Raw genomic sequence first — 18,644 nt, 5'->3', positions numbered from 1 at the left:
TAAATAGACATTTTTATATGAGAGCATTCACGTTTAGTCATCAAATGAGTTGTAAAATAAAAAGAGATTAGACAGCGATTAGACAGCGATAACCTTATTCAAGACACCTCTCATCCTGTATCAACATCCTGCTTTACCACCACCAAAACCAAACACCCAAATAATACACATCACTTGACAGGTTCCACCATGCTTTGGGGCCTACATATTTTCTTTTCCCTCTACTTCTACAGAGGAAATCAGAAACGAAACCAGCAAAATACAGTGGAGGATCTGCGTGTTGGTCCCCAGTGGTACAGGTGATCTTGTCAAAATTTATAGAATTATGATACACAAAAAAGTGCAAACCGATTTTAAGCCACCAAATAATACCATCTAGAAAGCATGGGCTGGCCTCCCCAGAGCCTGGACCAGAACATTATTGAAAAAGTGTGGGATCATCTACCACTATCCAAAGAGGAGCCATGAAAGTCCTTCAAGAAACATGGAGAACGATTCCTGATGGCATTTTTAAAGAAATTAAAAGAAACCATTTCACCTTTTTCTTACAATATGAAAAAATGGGGGATGGATCAAAACCTGAATCTTTGATCTAGACAGTACTTTACTTTACACATCCGTTTACTGTTAATGTGACAGCTCAATATCTCATCATAATTTTAGTCCAATATATTTTATTAACCATAGAAAATACAACAAATGACAGTATTTTTTGGGTTCATTTTTTTCAAAAACCACAAAATAAATTCTAATTCTTGTTTTTGATCATTGTGCCAGGTTTTAGAATTATGAATGAGTTAATCAACACCTTTTTAAAAAAAGAAATTAATACGTTTATATCATCAGAACAGCCCTTTTTGGTATTATTCTGAAAATTAAAGATCTGTTGTTTCCGGTGTGGTTGCCACGGATGTTGCGCAGGAGCTGCGTTTACGCGCCTTTGAGTTTTGCCCTAAAAACACTACGGAAGCCGCGTGGTTCCGATTGCTCGGTTTGTTTCGCTTCCTCTCCGTCAGGTTCCTCCCCGGCCCGAGCACGGAGTCAAGTTGAAAACACTCGGGGAGAGAAAAGAAGGCAAACTGTAGCGTGATAAAAGACGGCTTCGTTTTTCGCACCCGCGAGGACTGTCGTGAAATCTCAGCGTCAAATCGGGGCTTTAAACGGACTGAAAACAAACAGACACGGGGCGGAGTTTCGGTAGTTTTGGCCGGAGTGCGGTTGAGTTTTGCGGTTGAGAGCAACCGGTAAGTTAAGACTTCTTCATTCACTAGTCAGTGCAACACTTGTCTTAAACATTTTTGCTTCGGTTAGATCTTTTTCTGGCACAGGAAGCACCCAAACCGGATAGCATCTCCTTCCATAATTACTGAGAAGGCACTAGATCATACTGATCACTAGATGAGATTGAAAAAAAACTGTAATAAAGTACAGGAGGCAAAATACCAGTGTGAATTGGGTTTGTGGCTGGCTTCGCCACATTGTCATATTGTCAGAGCAATATAATAATTAACCCAAGTGATGTCAGTCTACAGGGACTGTGTTCACACAAACCGCTGGAATGTATTCTACAAAAATGAGTCTATAAATAAGCAAAACCTGCTTTAGTAATGACGGTACCGAGAGTGAGGTGTTGAAGTTGCACTCTTGAATGTGGTTTACATCTGTAGGACCACATTTTTAACTTAAGTAAGATGGACTTTAAATTAGGGCTGCCACGATTTGTCGACTAGTCACGATTACGTCGACTATCAAAATCGTCGACGACTGATTTAATAGTCGACGTGTCGTTTGAAGCTTTGTAAGATCGCAAAAGACGCAGGAATAATAGCAGGATTTAAGAGTGTAATAACGGACTGAAACAGAAGATGGCAGCACTGCATGTACAAGGATGCCAGCTGCCGTTAAACCCCGAAGAAGAAGAAGCAGCTGGGTCCCAGAATTCATAGCGCGGCCCAGCTTAGTTTCCAACAATGGCGGTAGCTAGTTAGTTTTAATATTACTCTTATTATTCTTTCTGGGTCACAAAATAAACGTTTAACATATTTTCAGGCGAGAATGTAGCTGTGTAAACCTCAAATATCGGCTCAGTTTATCAGGACACCACATATTTTCAAAAGCGCTCCGACGTTTTCGGAGACGTCTGTTACCCACTAGCTCGATAGCTAGCCGGGGGCTAGGTCACTAGCGCCGTGAGAACACCGGACTCCCGGCAAATTGTTTTCAAACCCACCGCCGTCTTTCGCGACTCAGGTTAAATATATATGAGTCACTTAGATAAATTAAAAATGTTGTTGTTTGGCTTTTTTTTTTTTTTTTTTAGTATTTTATTTGTTCCTGAGTAAATCGGTTTGGCTGAGATTAAAGTTATAGTTTTTACACAGCTGAATAAACGTCAAGCAGACAGCTGATTATCAGAAGTGTGAGATGCTGGAGAATATACTCCGGTGTCCTGTTATATTTTAGATAGCAAGGAGTTTATTCAACTTTACCGAAACAATCTGCAAATTTCATTAAAATTGAATAAACTATCATCTTGTCTTTATTTTTAGTTAGCACCTTAAAAGCTTAAAGCTGTAAGCTAATGATAGTTATATAAGAGCAGATGCTGCTGGTGCAATAAGCTGTAGTTTTATGTCCAGTGGATGATGATCTGATTAGTCGACTAATCGCATAAATAATCGGTGACTAGTCGACTATCAAAATAATCGTTTGTGGCAGCCCTACTTTAAATGAATACAGCCTGTACTTGCAGAGAAATCACACACTTAAGTCAAATTTAAACCTAATTAGTGCATTTTTGTGACATTTAAACGTATTTTTGTTGTTGTTTCTAATTAAAATTGATAAAGAACAATCACGAATTTAGTAGTTTTCTAACAAACTTGTAGACATTGCACTGTAAACCAGCACGTGATCAATTCTGACTGTATAAAAATGAATCAGATAATTATAAATAGTCAGTTCTAGACATTTTTTAAAAACAAGAGCTAAACATGACTTTTTCTAAAAGGTGTTTGCCAAAACAACTTTCATCCTGGAAAATCGGAGCAATGTGGGCGTCACGTGACCCGGGCTTGCCAAAAAGTGTTATACATCTGTAAATCTGTGCCTGTCATTTCTCCATCCACACTGACTTTTGTAGTCGAGCAGGAAGCTAAAACATTGCGACTTTGATTTGTGAGTTTAGTTCTGTACCTGATACAAAGCCTAAAGCCCTCAGATTGCTTGCAGGTTGATTATTTTGAGCCATTAAACTGTTGACACGGGGGTGAAGTAGCTGTTTGGAAAAACAGGATAAGGTGTTCATTGTGGGTGTGCAGCTGGGCATATGTGGGTATATGCTTCATTTACTGTCAGACTTACGGTCAGGGAAGGAACGTAAATGGGAAGAGGAAGAACGTAAATGCAGTGTTGTGTGTGTGTGTGTGTGTGTGTGTGTGTGTGTCTGTCTGTGTGGTGCACATAAATGTGTGATTTCTCATCTAACTGTATGTTTCTGCATATTTATGTCACTGAATGAAAGGAAGATGGAAGAAAGCTGTGTGTGTGTGCATGGCTTCATCACTCCTTCCATCACTCATTATCACTCCTTCCAGGAAGTACTCCACAGAATTTCCTTTTATAGAAGCTGAATACAAAAGACTTGTTGTCCACTTCCTGTAAACATCTTGCTGGCCGCGTTCTCCGCTCTCTGGTTGGCTAGAGTGATCCTGTGACCCTTTGTGGCTCAGGGAGTTCCAGGATGAGGAAGTAGGCTTCCCTTGATCACAGCCAACCACAGAGAATAGAAAGTACCCTGATGTAGTGAGAGAGTGGGGAATGAGGAATAGAAATGGTATAGGCACAGGCATGTTGCTGGCTTGGCGGGATTTTAAAGGCAACATATTTCAATAGAGCTGAAATAACTGCTCAATTAAAAACTTAGGTGATTGGGTGAAAGAAAACCTGACTAGCTTTAATAATTTTGTATTTTTTTTTTAAAGCATAAAAGCAAAACAATTGGGTCTAGCTTCTTAAATGTGAAAGTTTTCTCTTTGTTTCAGTTTCACATCATTGCAAGCTCAATACCATTAGATCCTGGGCTGTTGTCTAAAATTATTATTTCTACAGTACTCAATGCCGCCATGTAAAAAACACACAAGTGCACCGTGTGTTTCAGTAGTCTGCACAATGCAAATGCTAATAGCAGCTACCTGAAGCTATGCTGAAAGGCTTAAAGCTAAATGCAAACACAGTTTATGCTAGGAGTGAGACTCACCACAATGTCACTGCATGTTGCCCACAATAGTGTTGGTATTGTAATACAGCCATTCTGTGATTGTAACTTCAATGTTTACTTTGAAAGTGTTGATAGAAATGTATAGAAAAGGTCAGGGGTTGCGCTTTATAGAGCTAGAGAAAGCATATGGTAAGGTGCCAAGAGAGGAACTGTATTACTATATCAGGAAGTGGCAGAGAAGTTTGCGAGGGTGGTGCAGGACATGTAGGAGAACAGCGAGACAGTGGTGAGGAGTGACAGATGGGTTTAAGGTCGAGGTGGGATCTGCACTGAGCCCTTTCTTGTTTGCGATGGTGATGGACACGTTGACAGTTGAGGTCAAGCAGAAGAGGTAGTGAAGGTGGGTGAGTTTAAATGCCTGGGTTTAACCATGCAAAGCAATGGACAGTGAAGAAGAAAGCGCAGGTTGAGACAAGAATTGAGAGTGATTTATGACAGAAGGAAAGAAGCAAGAGTGAAAGGGTTGATTTACAAGATGGTAGCGCGGCCTGCTATGATGCGATCAATACGATTGCTTAGAGATGGTGAGATTAACCGAAAGATGCTAATTTTCCTGGGAGGGACCGGTATGGACAGGATTAGAAATGAGTGCATCAGAGGTATAGCTCAGGTTTAATGGTTTGAAGATTAAGTTAAAGAGGGAAGGGTGAGAGGGTTTATACATGTGCAAAGGTAGGCGATATACTGGATAAAGGAATGCTGAAAATGGAGCTGCTAGGCAGGAAGAAAAGATGTCAGATTATTAGTATGCTGATTTGTTTTCCGCTGATATCTTTCCCCTTGTGAGTTTTTTGTACTAGAACTTCTTTTCACTTTTTCACTTTCTTTTTCATTTGAGAAGTTCCACCACGAATGAGCAGTAACTCTAGTACGTCAGATTGTTGGGTTTATAGTGGCTGTCCTTCCTAACCATTGTGTTTTATTATTGTACCGCAAGAGGAAGCAGTGTGATACTGACATATTGATATTTTACCTCCACCCTATTATGTTTTACCCCAAAGCTACATGAAACACGATCAAATGCTCTATTGAAGCGTCTATTGGCAGAAGGAGGGTGTGTTTTAGGGCAGGGAATGTGTGTGTGTGTGAGGTATGCACAAGGCTTGTGTGTTTGTGATGAACAGGGCAACACACCCAGCTCCTGCTGCAGCCCTGCAGGCTATGGAATTCCTACAGAGAGACAACGTGTCTCAGCCTGAACAGCCTGCTCCCAAAATTCATCCCAACACACACACACACACACACACACACACACACACACACACACACACACACACACACACACACACACACACACACACACACATTTTCTGTGGAATTGGATATCAACGATGGATGGAGTCTAGTTTTTCCCGCTTGGGCAAGAATACACTTGTCCACTTTAGGATAACTGAGGAATGAGGCAGCCTGCTAAGACCTGCCCTGTGAGGGTGAAAAGATAGAGAGAGGGGTATAAGGAAAAGGGCGAGAGCTAAGTAGATAAATGAGCACCAGAGAAAGAGGTGCACAGATCCACTAGGAGTACAGCAGTTTTTATTGTTTACCTGGTCTTCTCTGAGGGGCAGAAGAAGCACAAAACAGGTTAGTGCTCACAGCTTAAAGAGATTTCAGGGCTTAAAGAGCACAAGGGGGGTGCCTCATTTTGAGTGGGTGGACTTTTGTGGACTTTGTTGCTGATGTTACTCTTGCCACAATAGAAAGCTTGACCTAAAGTGTGAAAACCAACTAGAGTTAACACACAGCCATCCATTGAGTCACTCTGAAGAGGAGAAAGCCTCTCACCTACAGTACAGTGATTCAGACATTATGCAGAAAGGGAAGTATTTAGCCTTGACAGTTAAATGTTAGCCTGTATCCATGTTGGGGCCTGAGGGCTTGGCTGTTACATAGAACTAATTTTATACCCACAAAGGCTCTGATTAATGTATCATGGAAATGGATCAGTGTTGAAATCCAGTGATTTAGTTTCTGTGTTTTGATTTTACTTTACAACCGAGTCAAGTCTGCAGAGCTTCTATGGCAAGGGGGAGGGTTTCTGTGTAAAGAAGAGGTCATAGGTATACCTAGCTGAGCCACGTTTGTTATATTGTTTTAGTACGAGCTGTGTCATCTGCGGTCAGACGCAGGAAGTGAGGAAACCTCTGTTTGCTTCCTATTTCCTGTCTGTGATGTCATCAAGAATGCAAGCAGCAGCTCAGAGCCGATCGAACTTCTTGCTTTGCAAGAGCCTAAAAGGTGCTTTTGAGGTTCAGGGTTTCTGTGTTTGCGCGTGTCTGTCTGCAATCTCAGTTTTCACCATATTAGGATAAACCCAAGTATGTGTACCTATGGGGAAGTAAGAAGTGGTAGTGTTTAAATTGGGACCAAAATAATTGACTATTTTGAGCATAAGAAGATTGGCCCTACGATAAATATCTTAATATATAAGACAATTTTATGTTGTTAATACAATTCAGAGATGACTAAGAAACTTTTTACTCTTGTAGCCAGCGTTTGAAATGACCTTTTGTGATTCTCCAAGCAAACATTTTTCTCGCCGGCTACTACTGTGCCTTGGATTGGCTAGTTTTTTGCCACTTCTTTATGGTTAGATGGTTAGGAGTGCCTCCTCATGATATACATGTGTCTGTGCATGTGTGGGTGAGTGAAAAGACTATTTAGGTACACGCATGAATGCACCAATGTGTCAGATGTACTTGGGGGGTGGACAGAAAATACAGCTGCAATTTGCACTTGCCACATGTTAAATACGGACATTGGTTGTTGCTTTATATAGTTTGGGACTTTATTCATGCAACAGATTAAGAGATGCTTAATGATTAATGATCATGCTGTACATGCCAATAAAGAAGCAAAACAAAGTTTCTTACATCAATTTCTAGTCCCTGTTTGTTTGTTATTGCACACTATTTCTAAAGAGATGGTCTTTTATGCAAAATATTGATCTTAAAAGTATCTAATAACAGTGCATTTCAGATGTGGTGGTGTAAGAAAAGTTAATTTTTTTCTGAGGTTCCCTGAAAACTGAAACATGGATGTATAAACAAGTACTAGGGCTGTGCGATATGACCAAATTCTGTGCATCTCGTGCAACTCAACTTGTGTGAAGTGTTTTCAGCTGGGCGTCGTGTACCCGGAGTCGAGTGTTTTGATATATTTTGTCATAGCGTAACAGCCCTAACAAGTACAGTACCTCTGCTTACTCCCATTTTCTATAATACTAATATTCTTGAATTCTTCAACAGCATAACTTTCTGAGTGCATCACTCACAGTTAAAAATAATGCTAATCTATATTATATACAGCCTTGGTCATCTTCTGTCTGAAGCATTAAACGTTATTCTGATTGGCTGCTTCTTGCAAATAGAAGGTTTCTGTGCTGACAACTTGTGTGTCTGAGATGACCATATAAGGACATGTGCTTTCATTGACATCATGCAGATCTAAGAGTACAGAAACTGTCTGAAACGGTGTGCTTAGAACAGTCTGAATCCTGAGCTTTTGCCTCACTGGAGGTACTTGAACATTTGAGACTTTGGCAGTCGTTAATTTGACCATCCAACATGTAAAAGAAACATGTTTGTGTTTTAAATGGATTTTATAAATAGACACTATATTATTCAAATATTGATGATGGAAAATATATGGTATAGCCTCTTCTGAATGTGATCCAAACTGTCTTTTATCTGTGCATGGACTCCTCAAATTTCTCTCCATTACTGGATGAATGCAACCTGCAGCTGTTCAGTGGGCGTGGGCCGTGGCTGCCCCTAATGAACATATCATCATGCCATATCTCAGGCGTGTTCAGTAGGAGGTATATCAGGACTAAATGCTAGCCAGGAAGTGTCTGGATGTGCTTGTCATCCAGAATGAATGGCAGAAGTATAGGTTAGAAGACCTCGTCCCAGTAGCTTTGTCCAGTCAGAATTCCACCAGCAACGGTCTGAGCATGCCGACATGCCAATACCAGATTTTAATGTGAGTCAGTCACAGTGGCACTGAAGACAACATAAAGTGCTAAACTGACCCAGTTCTGAATTGCACAAGTGAGTTCATTTGTGTTTGGTAAAAAGTAAAAACCCAATTGACTGAAACAACAAACTAACAGAATATGTTTGGGTTCTCTATGAGATTATAATGACATACCAAAACAAAGGTTGAAAACACATTTCATGACATAAAATGTATTTATTTTTTTGACTAGTATATAACTAAATAAGGAAAGGAATAACAAACTTCTAAAGTTCAGTCTGAACACTGTTTTTAGGCCCTACTACCCTGATCAGGCCCTTTTTTAGGGCTGGTCTTTTCCCCTGTTATACACTTGTCATACCATTTGGCGTCACACTCATTTGCGCACTCTTATTCTCTTTCTGTCTGCTTTCCTTCCTCATTCATTTGTAACCGACTCAGCACGTCACTTTGCCGTTCAGCGTTGCTTCCTGTTCACATTTGGCTGGTTCCCTTCGCTCCAACAGTCAGAGCCGATTCTCACATTGCAGCATGGATGGATTAGTTATGTCTGTGTGAGTTTTTTTTTTTCTTTCTAAATGTATTGTTTGGCTACTTCTTTTTCTGTGTGTGGCGTATGCTAAGCTTTATTCGAAGCAGCAACCATTTCTCTCTAACAGCTTGGCCTAACGTGCAATAGAAGTATTGCGACATGTGAAAAAACAGGAAGAAGAGGACCGCAGTTTTAGTGTGCACTGCGCTTTTTGGATGTTTGTGAAATTTGTGGATTTTTCTGGATGTCTGTTAAATTTGTGGACCCTGATTCTGCAGGTCGAGGTGAGTGTAGATGTGTGACAGCGGAGTGTGTGAGGATAAGCCCCCCGCCCCCCCTGTCAGGATGAGCAGCCAAGGAGGAGTCAAAGACGCCCAATCGACCAATCACAACTCTCGGCCACTTCCGTCTGCACCAGAGGAGAAGAAGCCTAGAAACAAGATCATCTCCATCTTTGGAGAGAAAGGTGAGACGTGGAGCACACACACATAAGTAAACCCAGACATTTAATATACTGCACAGTACCACAATAAAAGACCACACGAGTGGCCATGGAAGAATGTAACTTTGACCTCTGACCTTTGTCTGCAGCAGGCAAGAAAAAGGACCGGGATAAGGACAGACCTGAAATCTCCTCCCCATCAGACTTTGAACACACCATCCATGTGGGTTTTGATGCTGTTACTGGAGAATTCACGGTAAGTACCTTAAACAATGACCAGTGTTCACTTGCAAAATGAGATTTTAATTCATGCACTGATCTCACTGATACCTTGGCTTAAGGTATCTTCAGAGTACATCGAGTGTTAAATTAATGAACTGTAATCATATCTTTAAGGAAGACTCTGGGAATGCTTCTTTTATGTTTGAGTAAACATCAGGCTTGATTAAAATATGGCTTTTCTTATTCATTGATAAAATGTTAAATGATGAGATGAAAATAAAATAAACACGTTTGTGTTGTCAATTTTTTTTTCATCCATCCGTCCATCGTTGGCACTTAGCAGTCAGTCACAGGGCTAACAAAGCGAGACGGGTTTTGCAGTGCCAGTTTCACCAGCACTGCAAAAAGCCCTTAATTAGACAGCTGAGATCTCTGCATGCTGTCATCTTTTTACATTCCTCAGTGCCACATCATATATTTATTTGGTCTAATTGTTTATCAGTTTATGATTTTTCCATCGAGAGGCATTTTGACGTGAGCAGGTTGAACAGGCAAATTTTAATAGTAAATAATTTCTAAACATAGTTGGTTTATTAATATGTGCTTATGTGGATTCAGAGTCAGTAGTATGAGCAGAAACTAAATTACCTGATTCATTTTGTTAATGTAAACATTTTAGGCATTAATTCTATTATAGCATGTTAATTACAGGTTCAGTATCTAATAATTGGAGTGATTTCTGATTTATACTAGGCAAGCAGTTAAAAGTTACTGTCGCTGTGTAAAAGATGCAATTATCGCATTACATCTTTTACTTGCAGTCCATTATAGGTTAGGTATGTCAGCAATCTAACTTCAGATTTGTCAGTTAGTTCAGTGTGGTATGCAAAAGTTATTACTGTTAATCTCTGTAAGATCTGGTTTATTTGGACTAGCTTTGTTTACCATGTAAATCTCCACTTAGGAAATACTTGCTGTAAATAAGATAACTTGTGAGATTGTCAGCTGCAGTGCTTGCTGGGACAAGATGAGATCGCTGCAGCTGTCTGAGATTTTTAAAAAAAGAAGACGAATTTGTAGCATGCATTTGTGACTGTAAGACCCCTGCACATGGAGCTTCACTCAGAAATGTTCTAGATGTTTTTTGGTGGTTGGTGCACTCATGTGTAACTAGAGCTGGAGCTGAGCTTCCAGAGAAGTTGATCCAGTGATTCCACTGTGACGAGCCATGGAAAGTCCCAGGAATTTCCTGTTGTGCTGCTGTAAGATTTCTTGGTCAGGCGTGCAATATTTCATGCCCTCCTCTGTGTGGAGTCAGCATAAGTATTATATTCTTTAACCCTTGAAAACTGGAAGTCAGAAGACGGGTGACTTTTTTTTGTTTTTGTTCTTGTTTTATTCAAAAAGAGATTATTGACATAAGCTAAAGGAAGTAAGAGTGAGAGAAAGGAACTACTGGCTAAAAAAGAATGGATGTCCAGCTGCATGAAATACTCTTCACTGTAAAAAAATTGTATCTGTGGGTCTTTTTGTGCAGGGCATGCCAGAGCAGTGGGCCCGTCTCCTTCAAACTTCCAACATCAGTAAATCAGAACAGAAACAAAATCCTCAGGCCGTCCTTGATGTTCTCAAGTTCTTCGACTCCACCAGTGGAAAACAGAAATACCTCAGTTTTTCTGGCGCGGGTTAGTTTTCTTTTTCTCAGCAGATAAATAAAAGCACGGTTTGGTGCAGGCTCACTTTTCTGTTCTTAAACTTTGAATTATTTTGTCTCTTTCAGACAAAGGATCACAGTCGGTGAGTAGCTCCATTCATTTTTTTCCTACTTTTATTCACTGCCTTTATTTGCATCAGCAAATTCAGACTAAAGTGCTATTTATGCGTTTATTGTTGCAGCCAGGCAAGCAGGGTACTGCAACCTCCCCATCAGGCAAGGATGACGACGACGACGATGAAGCTGATTCGCCGCCACCAATCGTGGCACCACGGCCAGAACACACGAAATCAGTGAGTTTGATGTTTTGTTTTCACAACTAAAATTAGACAGTAAATTAAAATAAATATATTGTAAGAATTTAATAGTCAAAATTGCTAGCAGGTTCAGTCGAAGTTTAGTATTTATTCAGGACTCATGGGGTTTTTTTTGTTTGTTTTATTTATTTATTTATTTTTTTGTGTGTGTGTCAGATGTACACGAAGACAGTTGAACCAATCCCAGCTCCAGTTGGAAATGCCACCTCTAAGGCAGCTGACAAGCAGAACAATACGCCAAGAAAGATGACTGATGATGAAATCATGGAAAAACTAAGTATGCAAAGCACCCACACACTAAAAATCATGAATCACAGCCCAACAGTATTTTTGGCTCTGGTGAAGCACTATTCACTTTATTTATTTTTTCCTGATTCTCAGGAACGATTGTGAGCATTGGAGATCCTAAGAAGAAATACACTCGCTATGACAAGATCGGTCAGGGGTGAGTTTTAATTCTGGCCACTGTGTATACTGAAAAATGTGAGAATGTGTAGCAAGTTGCTGGTTCAAAATGACAAGTTTAGTAGAATAAATTATGTACAGTAATTGTTGAAATTTTCACTTCTAGAGCGTCTGGCACAGTTTACACAGCCATCGATGTTGCCACAGGGCAAGAGGTAAGTGTTGGAGCCACTACCAAAATGTCTACCTCACATTTACCTCAGTTTTCAGAATGAAGTTGGATTGGGATTTATTTATTTAATTATTTATTTACAAGTTATTAATATATTATGAAACACATTCTGGTGGGGTTTTTTTAGTTCATGAAGTTACTTGAGGTGAGAGAAACACAATCGCAGCACATACTCACTTTAGTTTCAGTGGTTTTAATTAGTGCTGTCAATAGATTAAAAAAAATTAACTAACTAATCTCACAATTTTCTGTTATTAATTGCGATTAATCTCAATTACTTTATTAATAGCCTGGCTCCAATTACATTTTTTTATTCTTTATATTTTAAGTAATTATCGTTGTTCACCGAAGTCCAGTGGTCTCCGGTGAGAGCGACATTCCTTACTTGCACAAGCTTGCTGGACTGCTGAGCCCTCTGGTCCCCATACAAAGTGTGCAGTCTCGACACAATGGTTCCTCTCGAGGGCAGATTGTAACACTCATCTCCTGATGCAGCACGAATGACTTCTCTCAGTCCATCATCTTCTACTATGCTAACTGGTCGGCAGTTTTTAGCTATCCAAACAACCAAGGAATTGGTTACCTTTTCTCTCACATTTTTTGTTATTCGTCCACAAGCACCATACTCCTGAAGCGTAGACTGGCGAGGTCCCGTAGAGGTGGATTCAGTTGGGTGTTTTGCTCTCAGGTGATACGCTAGTGATGAACTGCTTCTGTGGTACTTGAATTCAGCGTTGCAAATTGTGCATCTTACTCTCGTTTTGTCCAACAAGCCATCAGGCAACTTCTTAAAGAGAAACTTTCCACCCAAAAGTCCGCCCTCGTCCATGCTTGCGTGTGTTAGCTAGTGTTAGCTAGATAGTAGCATGGTGTCACTTCTTCTTCTTCTTCTAATCATTTCTGTCAGGCCAAACGCCAGCATAGCACACTGTTGCCCCCTCCTCCAGAGGTGCTCATGAATTTAAAGGTCTTAGATTACAGGAAATTAATAAAAAAACAAAATCAGCGTTAAATTTTTTTAATGCATTAAACATTTCGCGTTGATCTTAACAATTAACGCGATAATTTTGACAGCACTAGTTTTAATATGTTAGAAGCACTAAACTATGTTGCAATATTGCTGTTTTGTTTCCGTCACCCTGTAGGTTTTTCCCCAAGAAGATATTAGGAGATCACAGTGGAAAAAAATGCTTTTTTTCACAGCACACACTTTGATATGCCTTATCACAAAAGCCACACGTGGTACTTCACTGACTGTATTAAACTTAGTTTGTTTAATTTCGATATCGAATTTCATGATTCTGGCATTCTGCTGAATTAGCTTATAGAGATTTCTGATGTAAAAAGTTGCAAATAACATTTGCAACTTGTGAATCTTGTGATTAATCAATCAATCTCAGACTACAGCTGGAAACCAGAAAGCTTATCATACTTTTAATCTTGTCCTTGCCTACAGCGGTTTATGCTGCCGAGTCTTGGGCGTGCTGGCTGTCGCACTCATTGCTAGCTGAGAGATTTGATAAAAATGAGCCATCGCTAATGAAATTTGTTTAATCTGTGTTTTAATAGTACAAGTACACTACCGGGTCTGTGCCAAGACTTCAAACCCCAGCATTTAGTCCTTATCAGAAGAATATACATTTTTCATATTGCAGTTATGGCTGACAAAGCAGTTTATTTTTTCTTTTGTTTTTACAATTTTACATCTCCTAGATTTGACTGTCCAAATTCAGAAAAAAATTAGTTGCACCTTGTGATTGCTCAGATAGGTTTTGTGTGTGTTTTGAAGCAAATGTACAATATCTTGTCTTCTGCAGGTTGCCATCAAACAAATCAACTTGCAGAAGCAGCCAAAGAAGGAGCTAATTATCAATGAGATCCTGGTCATGAAGGAGCTGAAGAACCCCAACATTGTCAACTTCGTAGACAGGTAACATGCTGCACAGAAAAACATACAATACACCTCACAACACCAGCTGTGAGTGGACCGCTCTGTAAATCCGACCGTCTGTGCGTGTTTATAGTTTCCTTGTTGGAGACGAGCTTTTCGTGGTAATGGAATACCTGGCCGGCGGGTCGCTAACCGATGTTGTGACAGAGACCTGTATGGATGAAGCTCAAATTGCTGCTGTCTGCAGAGAGGTAGGATCTTTCTCAGACAGCCGAGCTAATGAAAACAGTTTGTCTATTGCAATTTTGGTGGATTATAATCTTCCTACCTACATACGTTCAGGTCCTTCAGGCCCTGGAGTTTCTCCATGCAAACCAGGTCATCCACAGGGACATCAAGAGTGACAACGTTCTCCTTGGGATGGACGGATCAGTCAAACTCAGTGAGTGAGAACGCACGCAGATGTGTACACATCCACGGATTGATAATATACTTCGAACAGAACAACACACTGCTTTTTCTTCTAATCTCAATTTATTTTTCTCTCTCTTTGCAGCTGACTTCGGTTTCTGTGCTCAGATTACCCCAGAGCAGAGCAAGCGCAGCACCATGGTGGGTACACCCTACTGGATGGCTCCAGAGGTAGTAACCCGGAAAGCCTATGGACCCAAAGTGGATATTTGGTCTCTGGGGATTATGGCCATAGAGATGGTGGAGGGAGAGCCTCCATACCTAAATGAAAATCCTCTCAGGGTGAGTGTGTGTTAGGAGCAGCAATGCCTGTTGTGATGTTTGTACAGTTACCTACACTAATACCTCCACTACAGGTTCAATATGTGAACCTGAGATTTAAGCTGCAAGTTTTTTGTTAAAGTTTTATCTTGAAAATCATAAAAAAGGAAATGTTAGTCTATTTTTTTCAGAATGAAATAATGCAGAAAAAGGAGAAAATCCTGACATTTAAGATGTTGGAAATAGAACATGTGTCACAGCTCTGTGGATGGAAATGTGCACATTCTGCTGGTCAGTATGTCAACCGTGTTGATCCAGGCTAAAATACCTCAGCAACTACCGAATGGAAAACCATTACATTATAACCTCGTGGCTGAGACGCTGAACCCTGATGACATTTGCGATCCTCTATTTTTGGATAGATGTTCGCTTTTTCACTTCACTTAAACCTAAAAATATGACAGCATCTACTAGATGGACAGGAACATTTTTTTTTAAAACAATTCCTTAATGAAGAATTCTGACTTTTCCTATAGCACCACCTTGAGGTTGATGATTCTCTTTGTTTGCACAGTAATTTATGGGAAAATCTTTCCTAAAGTAAGATGATGAACATGGGGAACATTACACCTTCTTATCACTAAGCATGTGTCAGCGCAAGCATGTTATTGTTGCAGTTTTGGTCAAATATGAAAGGCTTACAGAGCTCATAGCAGGGCTGTAATGACTGGAGTCTGGCTTCTATCCAATCCAGCTCTGTGCAGTTATGGCAGTTTTTACTGATTTTCCACAAAAGATTACACACAGTAAGCAAAGATAGGAAATAACTGAACTGATAGCATTATTGCTTTAAAAAAACCTCAATAATGTGAAATTTATCACAATAACCGTGAAGGTAAAAATCTGGTGTTTTGACTGTCCCAATCCAATTTATAAGAAATTACATTTGTGTTTAAAGACTAGTGCTTAAAAATATTTTGCCCTACATTTCTTACTTTGCCATTATCCTGGTTTTAGGCATTGTATTTAATCGCCACCAATGGGACCCCTGAGCTACAGAACCCAGAGAAGCTGTCTCCTGTGTTCAGATCTTTCCTTAACCTTTGTCTGGAGATGGACGTGGAGAAACGAGGGTCAGGCAGACAGCTGCTGCAGGTAGAAAAGACCTATTCATCCGACCCAAATTCAAGATGTCTTTAAATGTTGAATCTAGATTTTTTTTTTTTTCTTATGCATCTCAGTGAATTATGTACACCGTTATCTAAGTTCACCCCCTAACTTATAAAATTTCACATATCCACTTTTTTCCATTCAGCATCCATTCCTGAAGGTGGCGAAGCCTCTATCCAGCCTCACCCCGCTCATCCTGGCAGCCAAGGAAGCCATCAGGAGCAATCGCTAAATCCTGGCCTGCAAAGACTCCAAGCCAGCATCTCCTGCTGGTCCACATATGACGACTATCTGCAGTGTGTTAGTGTTAATGATTTTTTTCCAAAAGGGCATAAAATGCTGCTCCACTCTTCCCGGTGTTTCCACACAGATATTTATCTTACCTTTGTGCCTTGTTCTAAAGCTGCATATAGCCATAATATGTTATCCATTTGTTTTGTGTTTGTATGTATGTGATGTTGAAACTGGTTATCTGTGCATAACCGATGCATTATCATTGTTAATTTAGACACCGAGGGCCATATTCGTAAAGAATCTTGGTTTACGACTTGTTCCACTAAAAAGCCCAGAACAGAACAGAGGTGAACCTTACGCTTAATTAATAAAATTGCTATCTTTACATTGATCTTTTTATTTGTGAACACTGTGTCAGTAAAGTGACATATCCTAATTAAAATGGAAAAATAAATGCCAGGAGCTTCGCGTTTAAATTATTTTCTTCTCTTTAGATCTCAGTGTTATGACAGGAGCACAACATGGTTTTGTTTATCATTCTACCATGTGACCATGCAGCTGGTTTCTGTGGTTATTTCTGCTGTGGTTGCACATGTGCGTTGTGACTAACTGGATCCAAAACTTTTAAATGTGACATTTAAAAATCATGGTGTGCTAAAACTGTGGCCGAGGATGGGACAATGCAGTCTTTATGGAGTGAAAAACAAGGCCAGTGTACTGTATCTGAATGAAAATATTCCCATTCCAGTAAAGTCGGGTCTTTGTTATATATTTTTGTTTGCAGTCTGCTTTTTTTAATTATCTTAAATTGGAAGATGAATAATGTCCACACTTCATGTTTCGGCCCTCTGTTGGTAGTTGGGGGTATTGCAGGCACCAAAAAACAAAATTACGCATACAGCTTTGCCATGAAAACACATCTGCAGGATCTCCTACAGATTATGGATCTGAACACTGTTTACTGCATCACCAATACTTTTTAGCTTATCAGTTCAGCCACACTTTTTCTCAGAAAGCTTTGTCGTCATTTTTTCTTTGTTTCTCTTTGTCTTTTCTAATTGATGCCTTATTGTTGGTAGTAGTGCAACAGAAATGCTGTATGCAGTTGTTTGACAGCGTTAAACTGGAGGATTTTTTTTATTTTTACATTTTGTATATTTGTGTAGTGTCTTGTATTGTGAACAGCTTTTAGTATGTACATTGTTTTATATTTGTAACTAACATAACAGAAGAGCATTTCAGGGGTTTTTTTTCCAGAATTTTTTTCTTGTTTATCAACTCATCATTGGTTTCCTGAACTGTGCAATTATGAGCTCAGAAATTAGTAACACTATATAATACGGCCCACGATTTAAAGGTGTCTTTCACCTGTAATTAAAAGGAATTTTAGTGTTTTTTATTTGAAATTACAATATAATTCTATTTACCTAAAAATACTTATAGTTGGATCCAGATAGCTTGGTAGGCTGGAATATGAGGGCAATCAGTCAGAATTTTACAAGAAACAAAGAAATTGTTAAATAATTAAGTTTAGGCAGTGTGCAATTTGACAAACAGCGATTCCCCATCGTACTTTTCATGGTGGGGCCGTATTATAGAGTGGATTAATCTTGCCTTTTTACATCCTTATTTAATACTCATTATGTTGATGTTGCATGATGGATGTTCTATTATCCTTTTATTTTACCAAAATACATGTGATGAGAACTGTTCTCCCTTACCAACTTGCAAGAAAAAATAAATACCATCAATAATTGCAGGCTTATGTAAGCTCGATGATGAAGTCTTTTTTTTCTCACAAAAACTGTTCAAACGTAATTTTGAAAAGTAGTGTAAGGCATGTCTCCTTTCCTGTAAAATGACTGGATGTTAAACAAGGTTAAGCCACTTCATAATTTAGCTCACACGCCCAAAACTAAAGTGTGCTTACAGTGTCAGATGGGGAAATATAGTTTTTCTGCAACGATTACAAAAAAAAGTTACGCAGTACTTAGCGTGTAATTTGAGTCTCCTTCCCTTTGAAATTTAAGGAGCACTTCAAATTATGTATGCACTACTTCTTCTTTCATTCATTACAAAATAGTTAAATTTACTTACATTACAATGATTTCTTTGTTTCTGACCAACAATGTCGTTTTGAAAATCTCCTGTAAAAGCCTGATTTGTTACCCTCTTATTCTAGTGTAGTTAACTTAGTATGTGTAGGTAAATATAATTGCTATATAAGTATTCATTTAGAAAATATAATTTATAATAGTATTAGAAAATATAATTTCTTGTAGTATTAGAAATTATGGCCGTATTATAAAATATTACCTCAAAATCATATAATGTATTGAGAACCCTGAGATGCTCAGACCTGTGTTAGGCATCATTTAGAAATAAAATGGGAAAAAAGTGTTTGTTTTAGCGTGATTGGAATAACAGCTGCGATTGGCTTCTACTACCTCATTTTTCATAGTTCAAGTTTAGACAACGACTGGAAACAATGAAACGTTG

The 18,644-nt window shown here is 39.3% G+C and overlaps 1 protein-coding gene across 8 annotated transcripts; it reads left to right on the top strand.

The window, feature by feature from the left end:
• Positions 1 to 917: 917 nt before the first annotated feature.
• Positions 918 to 17,910, top strand: LOC113012201 (serine/threonine-protein kinase PAK 2-like). 8 transcript variants are annotated; one of them, XM_026152257.2, is made up of 15 exons: positions 918 to 1,244; positions 9,065 to 9,252; positions 9,381 to 9,484; positions 10,988 to 11,135; positions 11,231 to 11,247; positions 11,347 to 11,457; positions 11,638 to 11,758; positions 11,863 to 11,926; positions 12,053 to 12,101; positions 13,936 to 14,048; positions 14,143 to 14,260; positions 14,352 to 14,451; positions 14,566 to 14,762; positions 15,759 to 15,896; positions 16,057 to 17,910. In XM_026152257.2, the coding sequence occupies exons 2-15, from the start codon at positions 9,081 to 9,083 to the stop codon at positions 16,141 to 16,143; spliced, it is 1,539 nt and encodes a 512-aa protein (XP_026008042.1). In that variant the 5' UTR covers positions 918 to 1,244; positions 9,065 to 9,080; the 3' UTR covers positions 16,144 to 17,910. The 8 variants fall into 8 exon arrangements, with proteins under 8 accessions (XP_026008042.1, XP_026008039.1, XP_080150319.1 ...); XM_026152254.2 differs by having other exon boundaries at positions 9,378 to 9,484; XM_080294193.1 differs by lacking the exon at positions 918 to 1,244 and adding an exon at positions 4,484 to 4,619 and having other exon boundaries at positions 9,378 to 9,484.
• The last annotated feature ends 734 nt before the right edge of the window (positions 17,911 to 18,644 follow it).

This window comes from Astatotilapia calliptera, chromosome 19 (assembly GCF_964374335.1).
Source record: "Astatotilapia calliptera chromosome 19, fAstCal68.1, whole genome shotgun sequence".
NCBI lineage: Eukaryota > Metazoa > Chordata > Actinopteri > Cichliformes > Cichlidae > Astatotilapia > Astatotilapia calliptera.
This window is presented reverse-complemented; position numbering and strand designations above follow the sequence as displayed.